The sequence below is a fragment of the Amblyraja radiata genome, chromosome 7 (assembly GCF_010909765.2).
Source record: "Amblyraja radiata isolate CabotCenter1 chromosome 7, sAmbRad1.1.pri, whole genome shotgun sequence".
In the NCBI taxonomy this organism is placed as follows: Eukaryota; Metazoa; Chordata; class Chondrichthyes; order Rajiformes; family Rajidae; genus Amblyraja; species Amblyraja radiata.
Window position 1 is genome coordinate 73,669,308 of NC_045962.1, and position 19,804 is coordinate 73,689,111.

Below are 19,804 nucleotides of genomic sequence, written 5' to 3' on the forward strand. Positions count from 1 at the left end.
GGAACTGGAAGCAAACCGGAGATAACAACCCTGGAGGTCCTGCTTTTCAGCATTTTTCGAGCTCTCTAAAGTCACGCTGCAGAATATTCATCCCCTTCTTTCCGACATCGTTTGTGCCGACATGCACAACCACTTCCGGCTGTTCACCTTCGCCCTTGAGGATTTTCTGCACTCTGTCCGTGATATCCTGAATCCTGGCACCAGGAAGGCAGCACTCCATCCTCGAATCCCGTCTGTTGCCGTAGAAACCCCTGTCCGTACCTCTCACAATGGAGTCTCCAACTACAATGGCGTTACCTGACGTTGGCCTCTTTGGTTTTGGCTCAACAGCCCTTTTTGCTTCGCAAGTCAGTCTGCCGCTCAGTGTGATAACGTCTTCTGTCCCGACAGCTTCTAAGTGGGTGAACCTGTTCACAAGAAGCACAACACCCGGGGACCATTGCACTCCATGTTTCCCTCCCTTTCTCACCGTCACCTACCTTCTCTCTTCCAGTACCTTAGGTGTAACTATCTTACTGTAGGACTTGTTGAGGAACGACTCAGTTTCTCGGACGAACCTGAGGTCATCCACTTGCTTCTCCAGTTCCCCAACACGGTCCTTCAGGAGCTGTACCTGGATGCCCTTCTTACATTTGTAGCAGCTAGCGGCACCAGCGGTGTCCTTGACCTCCCATATACTGCAAGCATCACACTGAATCAGCTTGCTTGACATCTCCTTCTTTCGTCTCTCCCTCTCCAGCGTTTTGCGTAGCCTCCTCTCCTCACCCTCCTCGCCGAACACTCTCGAGCCAAAGTCTCGCACTTTTCTCACAAGGCCGCTCCCGAAGAGCCATCCTGCTTATATTGACTGATAAATTGCCTAATTTACCAATTTATAAACCAAACTCCTCAGTTTTAAACTGTTTTCCCCCTCTGACTCACTTCTAACTCTCCTCCCACTCGGGCTAGAGCCAATCAGTGCTTTCTCCTGCTTCTCTTTGTTGCTGTTGCTTCAAAATCCACGGGAGCCACCTTGTTTTGAGGGAAGTGATTGATCAGAGAGCTAGAATCTGTTTGATGGGCCAATTGTCTCCTGCACAAAAGACTTCTTTTACTTATCAGGAAATTGGGAATCAAGATACTTACTCTCTGGTTGTAAAAGTAGTAGTTCTGTTCAATTTAAGGAATCTGGCTTATTTGAATAATTTAAAAAAAACTTGAAAATAAGTCAGCGGGCTGATGAATTTTCAGCTTGCCGGCTGGATCAATTAGACAAATTCAAGCAGTGCCTGATTTGGTGGTGCGGGTATACATTGTTTGCAAAGGAATATTCTGCTTTTTTTTTAAATTTATGATAAATTAAATGAATGATGTCTATAGTAAATGTTAAGTCTCCTTGACAATGCTCATTATCAGTCAAGACCAATTTGGTATTCTTGATGTGCTCTTGTATTTTCTAATTTATATATATTTTAATGTCAGTAAGCCCATAAAGGGAAGGGTTGGTCCCAAAGTTTTATAATGCAACCTACTTAAATAAATCATAATGAAATTAAAATTGGATTCACTAAAAGACAGTGCAAGGGTAACTAAGCAGGTTAATTACGCAACATCTCTGGAGAACACGGATAGATGACATCAGGTCCAGACCCTTTAAACTGGGTTCTTAACTTGTAAGATTATTTTAATGATTTCAAGAAAATGATTTTCAACTGGTTGTACTATCACTACTTTGTATGATTAGAATCACCAAGTTTAAGTTTGAATATTTGTTCAATAAGGCCTCGTATTAAAATGTGTACAGTTTTTGTATGTGCCAACTCATTAAAGTAATCTTGGTGCTTTGTCATATTTAGGTTCCAAATATACTTGCATCAGTGGAAACAATATTGGCTAGAGACCAACCCTCTGTGGTGGTTGAACATGAAGCACTAAATCTCATTGTGAGGTAAGTGCGGGATCAAAGTGTAATTGTGTTTAGATATGTATCCTGCAAAGACGATATTAGATTGTGTAGAAAGGATCTGCAGAAGCTGGTTTACACCGATGATAGATACAAAATGCTACAGTAACTCAGCGGGACAGGCAGCAACTCGATGAAAGGAATGGGTGACGTTTTGGAATCTTCACGTCTTCGAAGATAGATCAAATGTACTATGTCGATAGTATAGATAGTACATTGGAAGAAGAATGTGGAGAATCTCATGAGGCTGCAGGGTGACTTGGATAGGTTGGGTGAGTGGGCCAATGCAAGGCAGATGCGGTATAATGTGGATAAATGTGAAGTTATCCAATTTGGTGGGAATAGCAAGAAGGCAGATTAATATACGAATGGTGTCAGATTAGGAAAAGGGGAGGTGCAACGAGACCCGGGTGTCCTTGTACATCAGTCACTGAAAGTAAACATGCAGGTAAAGCAGGCAGTGAAGAAAGCAAATAGTATGTTGGCTGTCATAGCGAGAGGATTTGAGTTTGGGTGCAAGGAGGTCCTACTGCAGTTTAACAGGGCCCTGATGAGACTTCACTTAGAGTGCAGTTTTTGTCTCCTAATTTGAGGAAGGCCATTCTTGCTATTGGGAATGCAGCGTAGGTTCACTGGAGTTCAGAAGGATGAGATGGGATCTTATAGAAACTTATAAAATTCTTAAGGGATTGGGCAGGCTAGATGCAGGAAAAATGTCCCCCGTGCTGGGTGAGTTCAGAACCCGGGGTCACAGTTTACGAATAAGGGGTAGGCCATTTAGGATTGAGATGATGAAAAAAAGTTTTCACCCAGAATTGTGAATCTGTGGAATTCTCTGCCACAGAAGGCAGTGGAGGCCAATTCACTGGATGTTTTCAAGAGTTAGATATAGCTCTTAGGGCTAATGGAATCAAGGGATATGGAGGAAAAGCAGGAAATTGGTACTGATTTTCAATGATCAGCCATGATCATATTGAATGGCGGTGCTGGCTCGGTGCCGAATGGCCTACCCCTGCACCTATATTCTATGTTTCCATATTAACTTGGCAGTACAGGTGCACAACCTTTTATCCGAAAGCCTTGGGACCAGACACTTTTCGTAATTCAGAATTTGTCGGTCTTCGGAATGGAAATTTTTTTGCGTAGATTTTAATGGCTGGCTCAGTGGTAGAGTGCTCGGCTCATATCCGCAAGGTCGCGAGTTTGCGCCTTGATCCTGGCAGTTACTCGATCGCGAGTTTGAGTCTTCAATGTCGTTTTTTCTTGCAGAATAAATGTTTGTATGAAATGCAGTGTAGGAGAGGTGTACTGACTGTGTGGGCAGAACTTTGGAAGTGATTGCCCACCAGTCTAAAAAGCCGCTGTGTCTCCCTGTCCCTGGGATAGCAGGGGGCGATCAAACAGCACAATACCCCCTCCACCTCCAACTCCAGAGGAACCCGCTCCCCGATGGGCCGCTACGGCGACAAGTGGCAGTTTGCCCACAGCCCGAGCTGCGCCCCCTCATCCGCCACCCCAAGAACAAGACGTACCTTGCACACCATCAGCTTCTGCCCCTACGTGTTCCTCTGGAGTTGGAGCGGGGCTGGGCTGGAGTTGCTGCTGGCTGTGGGTCTCTGGGATCTCCGTGCTTGCAGTGGGCCTGGGGGTCGGTGGGAGCTGTGAAGCCTGTGGACCTACGGACCTACCTCCGTGGAGCTAGCCAGCTTCGTAGCGTGGAGAGCTGCAGGGGCGAGCTGCTGCGACCCGACTTCGGTGGATGGTGACACCGGGAGCTCGCGGGTCCCCGGTGGGAGACTGCTTTGCGGGGCACCGGCAGCGGCGACTTCTCCCGCCCGAATTACGGGGTTGAGAGTGACCTGGAGGGGGGCCTTACAACGCCCGGCGCGGCTGTAAATTGCAGCGGACTTGCTAGCGCCCGCCGGGGGCTCCAACATCAAGACCGGGGCAGGGCCCTACATCGCCCGGCGTGGCTTTGAGTGGCCGCTCCCCGATGGGCCCCTACGACGCCCCGAGCTGCACCCCGTCATCCGCAACCCAGGTTCCTCTGTAGTTGGAGTGAGGCTGGGCTGGGCTGCTGTTGGCTGTGGGTCTCTGGGATCTCCGTGCTTGCGGTGGGCCTGGTGGTCGGTGTCCAATTGGTCCTGACGTCTCCGGTGACTGGCACGGTCCTGCTGCAATCGCCGACGTGAAGACAGTGCAAAGCCCCCGCGCCGGTGCAATGGGCGGGGAGCTGGAGAGGGGAGGGAAGGGGTCACACATATGGCCGGGAAGCAGAGGGGCGTAGGTGGGGTGAAACTGAAGGGAGCGACAATCTGCACTGTGTATCGTGAGTCTACCGTGGGAACTTTTTAACTCAGCGGGCAGGCAGCAGCATATTGTTAATTATTAACCCTCCCGCGCAATATACCCTCATCGTCTCTTTTATGAATGGGGATTTAGTTCCCCTTTCTTCGAGGACCGACCGGAGGTTCCGCTGTCACCTCTGCGGGCCGCCCTCGATGAACGTTTTCAAGGACCTTTCTTCAAGGACCGAAAAAATGTCCGCTATTCGGAGGTTTTCGTTATTTGGATCTTCGGATAAAAGGTTGTGCACCTGTATATTGAAAATCTAAGATGAAATGCAGTAGAATCATGATTCCAGTTAAAAACTTGCAGAATTGTCCACTAGCTTCCATTATTTCTTGTCAATGAGGTTCACTGAACTTGCCAGCCTTGGCCTTCACACTAACAGGAATAAGCAGTCCTGAGATTGTGAAATCATTGGTGCATAAAATATGTGTGCACACATGATGAGAAGTGTATAAACATCCAAATGTGAAAATCAGCTTTGCACACCAGTTGTGTAATATTAATTTGACGTTCTTTATTGTTTGATGTTCAAGTAATTGGTCTAAAAATTAATCAAAATCAGTGGTTTAATAGTTATCTTCTATGCTGGTTATTTATTAAATTAAAAAATTAAATTAAATTTCTTTATTTATATAGCACATTTTTAGTCAACTTGCATTGACCCCAAAGTGCTTCACATAATTACATCCACACACACAGGCAAAGGTGGGTGAAGTGTCTTGCCCAAGGACACAACGACAGTATGCACTCCAAGCGGGATTCGAACCAGCTACCTTCCGGTTGCCAGCCGAACACTTAGCCCATTGTGCCATCTGTCGTCCATAGTGATCATAGTGGAACTCTCTCTGAATAGTTTACTTTTAGTTTTAGTTTGTCATGTGTGTCAAGGAACACTTGATTACATTTTTTTTTTTTTAACGTAAATCACAGCTTAAAAATGAGGGAAGAATATTAGACTTTATTGCCTTCAATCACAGTGACGAATGGGGTGGTGAAAATGAGGAATCCGCTGTGGTGGTTGTTTATGTTAACTTTTATGTATTTCTGTGTCCTGTTGCTTTTTTTAGTATGGCTGTATGGTAATACAAATATCACTGTACCTTACTTGGTACACGTGACAATAAAAGACCTTTGAAACCGTTGAAAGTCTTGAGGTTGAATTCACAAGTCTAGGTTGTCATACACTAGATTCTTAGCAGGGTTTTTGTATCATCAGTAATTTAAGCAGGTTGGTCCTCAGGGCTCTCACTTAACTTTTTTTCCCTGTTGCCAGCTGGGCAACTCAGGCAGCTTTTTAGGTTGCCAAATGACATTTAGGTGGTCAATTTAAGCCGACTTGCATGACGCGTGCGATAATGTGCTCGAACGAAGTGCGTAGTTACCAGTCGGAATTATGCTCAATGAAGCATTCATATATTATTTCTGCTTCAAATAAAGTCACAAACTAAACATATTCACCAATCAAGACATGATATATACCACAATGACATGCAGCAAAGCTACAATACAGTATCTCAAATTTTCTTTTTGCACATTGCAATTAATGCAATTTCTATTATTTCTTTCCACTTCCCAACAAAAATGTGGTTGGATTATTCAGCGTATGATCAACCTGTGTCAATAAATCCTAGACCATGGTAACATATATGCTTAACCATGCACACTACAGATTGATGCAAGCATGTTTTCTGTGAAGGACCGAAAATTATCATGACATGGCCATAGCATGGGTCGTTATTGCTATTGGTACAGAAACACTCTCGCTTCCCACATAATTTATCCACAACAAAATATACAGGTTGCAAGGAAATTTCTAAAGGCATTTTATGATAATAGCTGTTAAAACCGACTATAAAACGGACCTCGGGACTCCGGAGGCAGCCTGTCGGGACTCGCTCCCGTGAGGGCGGCCCAGCTCGGGGTTGGAACTGCGCTCCCGTGAGGACGGCCTGGCGAGGGGCCGAGACCCTCCCGTGAGGGGCTGTGGCACTCCCGTCGGAGTGGCCCAACCCGAGGGAGGAACGGCACTCCCGTCGGAGTGGCCCAGCCCGAAGGAGGAACGGCACTCCCGTCGGAGTGGCCCAGCCCGAGGGAGGAACGGCACTCCCGTCGGCGAGGCCCAGCCCGAGGGAGGAACGGCACTCCCGTTGGAGTGGCCCAGCTCGAGGGAGGAACGGCACTCACGTGAGGGCGATCCGGCTCGGGGCTGGAACGGTGCTCTGGTGGCTGGGATGGCGTTCTGGCGGCGGTGACCTGGGTCCGGGGTTGAGCCGCGGGCCAGCGGCTGCGTCCGTTGGACTGGAGGGCGGCAGCTTCGACCACCCCGGGCCGCGGTGTTTGAGCCGGCCCGTTGCGGGGTTCGGTGAGTCGCGGGACTGTTGTGCCATCGCCCGGTGGGGAATCGCCTCAGCGCAGAGGGAGAAGAGGAGGGAAGAGACTGCAGCCCTAAGATTTTTGCCTCCACCACAGTGAGGTGCTTGGAGGACTCACTGTGGTGGTGTTAATTTGTGTTTATTGTTGTTATTATTGTATGATGTATGTATGACTGCAGGCACGAAATTTCGTTCAGATCGTACGGTCTGAATGACAATAAAGGCATTCAATTCAATTATACCCATCTGACAGGTTAAACATTACACTAACTGACAAGAGATGGCCAAAGGACATAACTGCAGCAAATGTTCTTTTGGTAATATGTTTGAAGGTGTCAAATCATCATATTACCGGACATTCAGATTAGATGTACGTGTTGTGAACAGCAATTAAAATACCCAGTTTATATGCTCCAGATTTTTAAAAAAAGCTGTTTCCATCTTTCCCACTTCAGAATTAACGTTAAAATTTAAACTGAAATATCTCCTGTCCAAATTTATGATGTATATGACCGACTGTAGAGGTAAAACCTGGTTAATCCAACGTATAGTTGTGAATGCTGCTCATTAAATAAAAGCACTGACACTCCATGTTAAGAGCATTGATTTGCCGTTAAACTGAATTCTGTAATAATGTGTCAACGGTAGCAGTGACAATCAAACACTGCGGTTTTAATCTCACGTGTTCACAATTTAATTAATCCATCTTTATGGATTAAAACAAATAATAACATTGGGATTTAAAATACATTTGATTGCATTCCATTATCAAACAGTAAATTTTCACTCTGAAGACATTTCCAGCACAGTGGAGGGGGGAGGGGGGGGGGGGGGGGGGGGGGGATGGGATCAGTACAGAATGAATGAAGGGATCAGTAAAAGATGAATGAGGGAATCAGTACATGATGGATCGGGAGGATCAGTACAGGATGAATGAGAGAATCAGTACAGGATGAATGGGAGGAGGCAGTGCAGGATGGATGGGAAAGGGGGTGAGTACAGGATGAATTGGGGAACCAGTGTAGGATGGATGGAGGGGGGGGGAGGGTGGCAGGAGAATCAATGCGAGGTGGATAGGGAGATCAGTGCAGGATGAATAGATGGGGAGGGGAGCACAGGGGATGTCAGTGAGGACTGAATAGAGGTGGGATAGCGGATCAGTGGAGAGGAAGGGTCCCAGAATAAGGGGGGCGTACAAGAGAGATGGGGGGGGAAGATGTGGAGCAAGGAAGGTCGGTGCGCGGACGGCATCATTGCCCCGCTGCCTTGGCCGGCCCTGTCCGCTGCCGCCAAAGGGGGAGGCTGTTGGGGTCCCCTCGCCACTGCCTCCGCCAGCCAACAGAAGATGCGGGCCGAGCGGTGCAGCTGCTTCAGATGGCGGAAGGGGGTCTCCCCCTCCCTCCCGGCCTTGGCGTGCGAGAGGGTTTGTTTTGAAAGCGGTATCGCCGTTAGTGGATTTGCAAGCAGCGGCCGCTATCAGGGCGGGCGGGGTGCGGGAAGAGGAGCCGCTATTGCTGTTGCTGTCAAAGATCCCAGGATCTTTAGCTGCTGCTGTGTGGGTCTGTCATTCACTCCGACCGTCCGTCACCCCACACCCTGTATCTTTGCTCCGCACTACGTCGTCGCCGCCGACACAAAACGTCACGTTCCTTTTCTCCAGAGATGCTGTCTGACCCGCTGAGTTACTCCAGTTTTTCGTGTCGATCTTCGGTATAAACCAGTATCTACAGTGCTAAGCCGGGCAAAATGACTCGGCATTTACGTTGCCCGGCGGCACTTTGGGTGGTCATTGGCACCCGTGCAACTGCTAATTTCGAGCCCTGGGCACTATATTTAAGTTTGGAAGAAATTTGATCACATTGCAACATACAAAATTATTGTAGGGCTTCATAGAATACATGCAGCGATAATGTTTTTTCTAGTGTTGGGTCTACAACTAGGGTCAACTACTAAAGATGGAGCACTAGATACTTGTTTACCCAATCAGTAGAGACTCTTAGGAATTTTTATCCAAGCCAGCTGTGCTAGCTTAGTTGCTGAATTTGTTCATAACTGAGATCCTTGGGTATTAAGGAAATCAATTAAATTAGTGCAGAAAATGGACTAATGTGAAAAAATGTTTTTCAATATTTGTGTTATTAGTATGTTATGTGCACAGATGCATTAGTGGTTAAAGAAAATAAAGGAAGCAAATTGTATTCCTTGTTAAAATATCTATATTCAGTTCTGATTATATTTAATATTCTTGAAGATACTTTTTAATTATATTAAATGAATCTTGATCTGTAGCTAAATATCCCATATCGTTTTTAATGGCCTAATACGTGGTTTAGAATATGTGTAGAGATGAACTGTTTGTTTTATTGGGAGAATGCTATGCCATTTAGGGTACAGTGAGGTAAACCACAATCAATAAATAATGGCCTGTTCTGAAACTTTGCTTTTTTTTTTAAAAAGGCTGTTGGAGCAGACACCTGATCAAATGGGACAAGATGCTGTTCGATGGGCCAAGCTATTACTTCCTCTTGTAGTTCATTCTGCCCCTAAAGTGCGGTTGCGGGCAGCAACAGCACTAGAAATGGGACTACCACTGCTGCTCCAAAAGCAGCAGGAAGTGGTTGGCGTAACTGAGCCTTTAATAATGGCAGTAAGTATGCTAGCAAACATGGAAAACATTTATCTTTCTATTATACTAGAAGAATAGTAGAATTGTGGCTTCTGCGCAGTGTTTATGTGTGTATGCACAGTGCCCTCCATAATGTTTGGGACAAAGACCCATCATTTATTTATTTGCCTCTGTACTCCACAATTTGAGATTTGTAATATTTAAAAAATCACATGTGGTTAAAGTGCACATTGTCAGATTTTATTAAAGGGTATTTTTATACATTTTAGTTTCACCATGTAGAAATTACAGCTGTGTTTATACATCGTCCCCCCATTTCAGGGCACCATAATATTTGGGACACATTTCTTCGCAGGTGTTTGTATTTGATCAGGTGTGTTTAATTGCCTCCTTAATGCAGGTAATAGAGAGCTCTCGGCACCCCGTCTTTCCTCCAGTCTTTCCATCACCTTTGGAAACTTTTATTGCTGTTTATCAACATTAGCACCAAAACTGTGCCAATGAAAGTCAAAGAAGCCATTATGAGAATGAGAAACAAGAATAAAACTGTTAGAGACATCAGCCAAACCTTAGGCTTACCAAATTCAACTGTTTGGAACATCATTAAGAAGATAGAGAGCACTGGTGAGCTTACTAATCTCAAAGGGACTGGCAGGCCAAGGAAGACCTCCACAACTGATGACAGAAGAATTCTCTTGAAAATAAAGAAATCCCCAAACAGCTGTCCGACAGATCAGAAAAACTCTTCAGGAGTCAGGTGTGGATTTGTCAATGATCATTGTCCTCAGAAGACTTCATGAACAGAGAACATCATACAGAGGTTGCACAAACATACTACTAAAGCAACAAAGGAGTTTTTCAAAGCTAAACATGGTCAATTCTTGAGTGGCTAAGTCAATCACCCGATCTGAACCCAATTGAGCATGCCTTTTATATGCCGAAGAGAAAACTGAAGGGGACTAGCCCCCAAAATAAGCATAAAGGTTCAAAGGTTATTTTATTGTCACATACACCTAGGTGTAGTGAAATGCTTCTTGCCATGCAGCACATATAGAAAGAATACAGACATAACAGTAATAAAGAAATTGAAACATAAAAACATCCCCCCACAATGGTTCCCATTATGAGGGAAGGCACAATGTCCAGTCCCCATCCCCAGTTAACCCATAGTCGGGCCTATTGAGGCCTCCACAGTTGCCTCCACGGAGGCCCGATGTTTCAGGCCGTTCTCGCCGGATGAAGGTGCTCCGGCGTCGGGAGAATCCTCACAGCGGCTTGGGACACCTGGAACGGCCGCTTCCGTACTGGAGGCCGCGGCTTCCGAAGCTAACAAGGCCGCGCTGGATGGAGCTCTACAACTGGTGATCTCGCTGAGAGATCCCAGGCTCCCGATGAAAAGTCAGCGCCGGCACCAGCAGCTGGCCGCTCCTCAGACTCGCAGCTCCGCGATGTTTTTATCAGTGGTCTCAGCTCACTGGAGTTCCAGCGCGGCGACCCGGGTAGGGCATCGCCCGCTCCGCGATAGCGCTCCAGCGCTGTGCCGCTGCCGAAGCCGAGGTTCTGGGCGGTCCCCGACAGGAAACGCCGCTCCAGGCCCGGTGGTAGGCCACGAGGACAGGTCGACGGTGCAGCCCGGAGAAAAGCTGCCTCTCCGACCAGGTAGGGACCGTAGAAAAGCAGTTTCCCCCTTCCCCCCCCTCCCCCCACATAAAAAAGGCTAGAACTCCAGAACAAAAAAACTCAACTAACTAAAAATTTTTAAAAAAGAGAAAAAATGGACAGCTGCAGGCTGGGCAGCCACACCATACAGGACGGCACCCCCCTCAACAACTAGCTGCAATACAGGCCTGACAGAGCATTACCAGAGAAGACACCCAGCAACTGGTGATGTCCATGAATCGCAGACTTCGGCCAGTCATTGCATGCAAAGGATATGCAACAAAATACTAAACATGACTACCTTCATTTACATGACATTGCTGTGTCCCAAACATTATGGTGCCCTGAAATGTGGAAGATAATGTATCACTGCTGTAATTTCTACATGGTGAAACCACTATGTATTTGTGTGTGTGTGTGTGTCTGCCTTTTTGCATCATTCTACAATATTGTAATAGTGTAATATTGCTGGCAGGGGTTCTGCAGGCAGTATCTTTAATTTGTAGAGTTATTGCAGCTCTAACCACACAAGCAGCATCCTTGGACTTGGAAATACAGTATTGCTGTTGTAATCAATTCCTTCCCAACAGCTTATGGAAGTTCCTACAAGAAGATTGTGTTTCAAGATGGTGGCTCATTTCCACCTTGAGAACAATTAAAATGGGGAACAATTGATCTTTCCTGTGACAGAAAAAAGTGAATTAAAAAACCCCATCTACCTTGCCATGTATAAATTTGCTTACTATAATTTTACTGAACAACAACTGCAATCACAACTCATGCATGCCATGGGACTGAGCTGTCCTTGTTTAGCCTAGTGACTCAATCTACCATTTTGTGCAATATTTTAAATTAACAATATTCTAAACTCTTTATCCAGAAACTTATTCCAGAGCTGCAGAAACTCTTTGCGTCGAAAAATGAAACCTTTGTGCTGAAGTTGTGGCCCCTCTTTGTGAAGCTTTTGGGAAAGGTGAGATTGTCAGTGCCATTCCTTTTGTTTGCACCCAACCCATTAAGTAGAAGCGGGATTATAGGAAAGGATTATATCCAACTTATTTGTTTTGCTATGAACATGAAATGGAGTATATGAAGTTGTTACAACGCTATGTAGTAAGTGGTGAGGGTGAGGGAGTAAGGATGGTGGGCCAGTTAATGCATTGGGTTGATGAGCTTTGCTTACTGATCTGTAACTTATCAAAATTCAGCAATTTCCTTGCATCTGTTCCAGGCAAATAATAGCATAGAATAAAAATAATTTAAATAAAAAATACAAATGCTAGAAATCTGAAATTAAAATTAAAAAAATTCTGGAGGTATTCCAATAAAAGTTCACCCCTTGTCTTTAACAAAAATTGCCAAGAAAGTAATTGGATCAGTTGCACAAGTTTTTTAAATGGTTACATTAACTTCAAGAGTAAAGTGTTTAATTGGTATATGCACCAGGAATGGAACAATAAATTTCTTACTGAACTTTCTTACTAAAGTCATCTTTTTCCACTTTGTACCCCTTTCTCCCTTTCAAGTCATTACATCGTGGAGGAAGTTTTATTAATTCTGTCTTGCATTTGGAGGAGTTGGGCTTCCGTAGTAGCTCTCCAGTAGTGAAGAAAATAGCTTTCATTGCTTGGAAAAGCTTGATTGATAATTTTGCTTTGAATCCTGGTATGTGAAAACTGCTTCATTTTTATGTTGTAGAAAAGGCAGTTAAAATTTTTATGTATTTATTGTACTTTGTATATTTTCTAACAGTAGGAAAATATGCTATGTTCTGTTCTTGGGTTTCTGACAGTTCAGATAATTCTTAACTGATCTTGGGCTCTGTTCTTTTAAAAGTTATCTGATCACAATGTAGATATGAATGAGAAAAGAAATTTGACTAATTTCACACATGCATAGAAATTCTCCCAAAATGGTCTTTGGTTGGTAGACAAAAGTGCTGGAGAAACTCAGCGGGTGCAGCAGCATATATGGAGCGAAGGAAATAGGCAACATATCGGTCTTTGGGTGGTTTTGTTTAGCTTTCAATTCCTCACTGTCTTAATTTTAATGAGAAACCTTGATAAAAGCAATTTAAAAAAAAAGTTGTTTGAGCTTCAGACCCCTTTTATTTTCAGTTATGGATTAATTTGAATTGAGTTACTGGTTCTAATATGTTGTATCGGGAACAAAATGAAGAAATTAAAGAATTTCACAACTTGCTTTCTGATTATTTCAAATGCTGCTCTTGACTTTCTCCTCCACCCCCTCCCTTCAGTAATTTTTTTTCATTTTGTGTGCAGATATCCTTTGCAGTGTAAAAAGACTCCGCTTGCTCATGCAGCCATTGAGTTCTATTCATGTTAGAACAGAGATTCTAGGCCTTGCCAAGCTGGAGGTTTGGTGGTATTTGGCTTTACGGCTGGGTCCACAACTTTCTGCTAATTTTGAACAGGTAAGATGTCCTATAAGATAGTGTTCAGATCAAAAACAATATTGCCCATTGGCTTTTCTGGCGCAGACTTGAATCACCTTGTACTTGGAGTCGTTTTAAGTTTTTTAATTTATCAGTGCAAGCTTGTAAACTAATATTACCCAAGACCTGTTCAAGTTGCTATAGGGAAAATGTTTACACCTGATTTGAAAATAGATTTGACTTGATCAAAATGGATTTGGCATTGTATACTGTCAAGAAGCATCTGGGACTATTGTGCAAAGTAAGGTTGTATTATAACTGCAATTGGCTGGTCTAGATGATGTGAGTTATTGTCAAACCTTTGGCAATGAGAATGTCCAATTTTTTTAAATTAATTCTGGTTCTTTAATGAAAATATAATTTGGTTTATGTTTCTGGCAAGTGATTGACTCTGACATTATCAACTGTATTTTACATGTGAGTGTTGTATAAAAAAAAATCTTCTTGTGTTTGGTAGGTATGTGTCCCATTGCTACAAAATGTTTTTGGTGCTGATGGAACGACACATGTAACAGGAATATCTTGTAGAACTTCAATCAATACACCTACAACCCCAGCCTCTGCACAGAAACCAGGTTAGGATTGGGATTTGTGAAGTGTCACTCTGTGTTACCCATTATCCTATCTTACCCACAGTCATATGTATGAATTTCTTTCAGCCTTTCCTTCACCAAGTCCTACAATATTAAGGATGCAATTGAAGTCCAGCAACTCTGCAGTGCCAATAATACAAGCCATGCAACTGGTGGGAGTTGAAATATTACTTCACTTCCTTATGGGTCCTGCAGTGACAGACCTAGTTAAACAGAACAAAATTCAACTCAGCCTAGGTATGTGTCCTGCTTGGTATCATTATATATTGCTGTCATTTGGCTTACTTTGTTTCTATGTTTATCAGGACAAACCAGTACTGTAGATTTATGTTGTTGCTGTTAAACATCTGCTTGATACAGTGGGTTTTGCATTTCTTTGGCTGTTTTTGGTCTTGGTAGAGCTGAACCAGAATAAAATCACAGCAAAGGTACAATTTTGTTTCAATTGGCTGATTCAGGTCTTATCAGGAAATTGACCTGTGAAAATTGGTTGGATCTAAAAAAATGTACAGATTAATTTGCAGAAGTTTATACACCAACGTACTTGTGTTATATTGACCCCAGGACATGTTTTCTCTATGCAGTTGTGCAAATTAATGTTCCCTCTGTTTCCTACAGACCCTCTACAGCATCCGTTGATTAACAGCCCTTCGTTCTTTTGCAAGCATGCTGGCATTCTGATCAATGCAGTTAAAGATGCATTCATTTCTGTTGGCAAATTGGGTGAAGGTAAATGGTTTCATAACATTAATTGTAGTTTAGTACACCTTGTGTCCAGTACAGCTGATCTTTTTAAAGAGATAAATGCTGAAAATGTTTGGCAAAATAATGTACAGTGTCCTCCATAATGTTTTGGACAAAGACCCATCATTATTTGTTTGCCTCTGTACTCCACAATTTGAGATTTGCATTAGAAAAAAAATCACATGTGGTTAAAGTGCACATTGTCAGATTTTAATAAGGGCCATTTTTATACATTTTAGTTTCACCATGTAGAAATTACAGCAGTGTTTATACATAGTCCCACCCTTTTCAGGGCACCATAATATTTGGGACACAGCAGTGTTATGTAAATGAAAGTAGTCATGTTTAGTATTTTGTTGAATATCCTTTGCATGCAATGACTGCTTGAAGTCTGCAATTCACAGACATCATCAGGTGCTGGGTGTCTTCTGGTGATGCTCTGCTAGGCGTGCAGCCATCTTTCGCCTATGCTTGTTTTGGGGGCTAGTCCCCTTCAGTTTGCTCTTCAGCATATAGAAGGTATGCTCAATTGGGTTCAGATCGGATGATTGACTTGGCCACTCAAGAATTGACCATTTTGCTGGCTAGGAAAGGTCCTTTGTTGCTTTAGCAGTATGTTTGGGATCATTGTCTTGCTGTAGAATGAACCGCCGACCAATGAGTTTTGAGGCATTTGTTTGAACTTGAGCAGATAGGATGTGTCTATACACTTCAGAATTCATTATGCTACTACTGTCAGCAGTTGTATCATCAATGAAGATAAGTGAGCCAGTACCTTCAGCAGCCATACATGTCCAGGCCATAACACCCCCACCACTGTGTTTCACAGATGAGGTGGTATGCTTTGGATCTTGGGCAGTTCCTTCTCTCCTCCATAATTTGCTCTTGCCATCACTCTGACACAAATTAATCTTCATCACATCTGTCCACAAGATCTTTTTCCAGAACTGCGGTTGCTCTTTTAAGTACTTCTTGGCAAGCTGTAACCTGGCCATCCTATTTTTGCAGCTAACCAGTGGTTTGCATCTTGCAGTGTAGCCTCTGTATTTCTGTTCATTAAGTCTTCTGCAGACAGTGGTCATTGACAAATCCACACCTGATTCCTGAAAAATGTTTCTGATCTGTCGGACATGTGTTTGGGGTTTTTTCTTTATTATAGAGAGAATTATTCTGTCATCAGCTGTGGAGGTCTTCCATGGCCTGCCAGTCCCTTTGCGATTAGAAAGCTCACCAGTGCTCTCTTTCTTCTTAATATTGTTCCAAACAGTTGATTTTTGTAAGCCTAAGGTTTGGCTGATGTTTCTAACAGTTTTATTCTTGTTTCTCATTCTCATAATGGCTTCTTTGACTTTCATTGGCACAACTTTGGTCCTTATGTTGATAAACAGCAATAAAAGTTTCCGAAGGTGATGGAAAGACTGGAGGAAAGACTAGGTGCTGAGAGCTCTGTTATACCTGCATTAAGGAGGCAATTAAACACATCTGAGCAATTACAAACGCCGATGCCATGTGTCCCAAACATTATGGTGCCTTAAAATGGGTGGGGGGGGGAATCCGCTGTAATTTTTACATGGAGAAACCAAAATATATAAAAATTACCATTACTGAAATCTGACAATGCGCACTTTAACCACATGTGATATTTTCGATTGCAAATCTCAAATTGTGGAGTACAGAGGCAAATAAATAAATGATGGGTCTTTATCCCAAACATTATGGAGGGCACTGTATCTATTGCAGAGTTAACACTTCTTTCAACAAAATTATTTGATTTTCAGTTTCTCATTCAGTCTGGCCTATGTGGTGTTTCAGAACTTGATTTCTATTTATAATACAAACACTTTGATTCTTTATTACATTTGACAAGATTTATCAGCTTTCCATTTTTGTCTTCTGTAGATTTTATGCTTGACCTTATCTGGGAGCATCTGATCAATTATGTGAAAAATGCTATTGAGTCAGGTTGGTTGAGTTCCATGTATTCACTATGAATAAGCTCCATTATTTTTCTTCTTGGCTGCAATTGATTATTCTGCTATTGATGCATTCTTAACATAGACATAGAAAATAGGTGCAGGAGTAGGCCATTCGGCCCTTCGAGCTTGCACCGCCATTCAATATGATCATGGCTGATCATCCAACTCAGTATCCTGTACCTGCCTTCTCTCCATACCCCCTGATCCCTTTAACCACAAGAGCCACATCTAACTCCCTCTTAAATATAGCCAATGAACTGGCCTCAACTACCTTCTGTGGCAGAGAGTTCTAGAGATTCACCACTCTGTGAGAAAAATGTTTTTCTCATCTCGGTCCTAAAGGATTTCCCCTCTATCCTCAGACTGTGACCCCTTGTCCTGGACTTCCCCAACATCGGGAGCAATCTTCCTGCATCTAGCCTGTCCAACCCCTTAAGAATTTTGTAAGTTTCTATAAGATCCCCCCTCAATCTCCTAAATTCTAGCGAGTACAAGCCGAGTCTATCCAGTCTTTCTTCATATGAAAGTCTTGACATCCCAGGAATCAGTCTGGTGAACCTTCTCTGCACTCCCTCCATGGCAAGAATGTCTTTCCTCAGATTTGGAGACCAAAACTGTACGCAATACTCCAGGTGTGGTCTCACCAAGACCCTGTACAACTGCAGTAGAACCTCCCTGCTCCTATACTCAAATCCTAAATGTCTTAACAGTTTCTTAAGCATGCTCTAGACAGCTAAATGGAACAGTCTCAGAACCTTTTTTTATGCAAAATAATCTAAAAATGTTTGGTTCTAATTTTAAGATGTACTTTACCTTAAGGCTTAAAGAAGGAACGGCAAATCTCTGAGATGTTGACGCTATTACTACAAGCATTGCAACAGATGGTCAATTCAGATGCTATCACAGCATACAAAGCCTTAGTAAGTGCATTAACTTTGGGAAATGTGCAACATCTTTCAAATTTTATTTGAGCAACCTTTCGGTGTAAGACCCTCGAAAATGAAACTGGATATTGGTGGTACATGCTAATATTTTATTATTGCTCTGAGTAATAACCTTTTGATTTTTGTAGATAAACTAGATCACTTGGCTAATCTGATCCATATTGGCTTTGTGAAGCAGCAATCTAACTGGTACTGCTCTCACATTATTGCCCATGCCCTGTATTGTTTCCTTTCAAGCAGAATTAATCGTGCTTCATTTAAAAAGATGACATTTAAAAGGCTTGGTTAACTGGAAGTATTTCCTTCTTGGTTGGCGACAAGACCCACTGTTACAGTGGTTATTGACACCAAAACCACTTCAGAAAGACTCAAGTAGTGAAGTAAATTAGACTTTGAAATATAGGTTCAGACAGTATAATCTTAAAATGAGAGTGCAACTAAACACCTGCAACAGATGATGCTTAACAGCTTGACGTAGGCTTAGGACTTAGAAGGGGTAAACTCAATATCATCACGTCCTATATCCTCCTGATACTTGACACATGTAAATGTCTAAATTATTGCCTTTTTATCTCCTCTCTGTACCTTTTTTATTCCATGTGCTTCACCCTCTTGTCCCATCAACAAGGCATTTTGTAGCACTTCCACAACCTCAAGTTCATACACAAAATCAACCACATTTCCCCTGTTGGCTCCCTGGTTACCTGATTGAATGGTTTAGACAATTAAACACAGTCTGCCATTAACAAATCAGTACAAACTTTTCCAACTCCCAACACACAATTGATTGAGTGGTCTTTGATTTATTGATTCTAAGAATTCTCTCGACGCCCTCAGGTTAAACTGGCGAACTAACAATTACCGGAGGAAATTTAATTTGATAGCTAATGATTGAAGAATAACTTATTTTACCTCTTTAATCAAGTGCTACATAATAAAAATCTAAATATATTGAAACCCAGCTGCCCTCCATGGTCACTACTTCAGTCCCCATTAAAACGGAATAAATGTTGCCTTTTACCTCCACTGTTGTCCTATTTGTAATTATCTAACTTCCGTATTAGAACAATTACTTGATGGGGATTTTTGCAATAGTAATGTAGCAAAAAAAAATGTTACTCGCTGCCAGTATATATTTTGAAGCACAGCCTTTGATTTTCTGCACAGTTCTTGCATGATTCGACAATCCAAACATTGTCAAGTCCTAATCTCTCGGTAATTTGGCTGCTAAAAGTTGGTTTGTCTCAAAACAAATCAATCATTAAAGGTGAACAAATTCCACTCAATTCACATAATTTATTATGCAGATGCTTTGGCTTGCAACTAATGCAATTATCTACTCGACATCTTTAGAACGTTGTTCGTACAGTGCAGGAACAACCCTTCGGCCAGACTCAGTGCTGAACATGATGCCAACTCTTAGGCCAATATGTGCCTGCACATGTTCCATATCCCTCCATTCACTGCATATTCATATGTCTATCTAAAAGTCTCTTGCATACTATTAGCGTATTTGCCTCTACCACGCAGTGTATTCCAGGCACTCGCCACCTTTTATTTAAAAAAAAAAAAAAAGCTTGGCCCCATTTTGCTCCTCCCACCTTGAACCTGTGCCCTCTAGTATTTGATATTTTCATCCTGGGGGAAAAAGCTTATCCAGAAACCGTGCTAGGATATTTGTTTTCATTGAATTTTGCCTGATTGCAAAATCAGGGGCTGATAGAATAGAATGCCTTTTATTGTCATTCAAACAGCTTTGTTTAGAACAAAATTGCATTTTCTACAGTCTTAACAATTACAAAAAGAAAAACCAAGACCCACACTTTATACACAAACATCCATCACAGTGAATCTCCAACACCTCCACACTGAGATGGAAGGCAAAAGTCTTATCTCTTCCCTTGTTCTTCTCCCGCGGTCCAGCAGCCCAACTGCAACATCGAGGCGAACTGGGGCTCCCGATGTTAAAGCCCCCGGCGGGCGATGGTAAGTCCCGCGGCCGTTAAGCCGCGTCGGGCGCTGTTAGGCCCCGCTCCGAGTCATTTAAACCCCGCGATTCTGACGGGAGAAGTTGCTGTTGCGGGAGCTCCGAAAAGTGGTCTCCCACCAGGGACCTGCGAGCTCCCGATGTTACCGTCCAC

At 43.2% G+C, this 19,804-nt stretch overlaps 1 protein-coding gene across 3 annotated transcripts in view; it reads left to right on the forward strand.

Moving 5' to 3' along the window:
• rif1 (replication timing regulatory factor 1) overlaps positions 1-19,804 on the forward strand; it is a 76,670-nt gene that overhangs the window by 16,548 nt on the left and 40,318 nt on the right. For all 3 annotated transcript variants that reach the window (XM_033024806.1, XM_033024804.1, XM_033024805.1), the window contains exons 6-15: positions 1,836-1,927; positions 9,124-9,313; positions 11,832-11,924; positions 12,478-12,616; positions 13,234-13,385; positions 13,864-13,981; positions 14,066-14,236; positions 14,618-14,728; positions 16,643-16,705; positions 17,539-17,639. In XM_033024806.1, the coding sequence (XP_032880697.1) occupies positions 1,836-1,927; positions 9,124-9,313; positions 11,832-11,924; positions 12,478-12,616; positions 13,234-13,385; positions 13,864-13,981; positions 14,066-14,236; positions 14,618-14,728; positions 16,643-16,705; positions 17,539-17,639 (1,230 nt within the window). The remainder of the gene's footprint in view (positions 1-1,835; positions 1,928-9,123; positions 9,314-11,831; positions 11,925-12,477; positions 12,617-13,233; positions 13,386-13,863; positions 13,982-14,065; positions 14,237-14,617; positions 14,729-16,642; positions 16,706-17,538; positions 17,640-19,804) is intronic.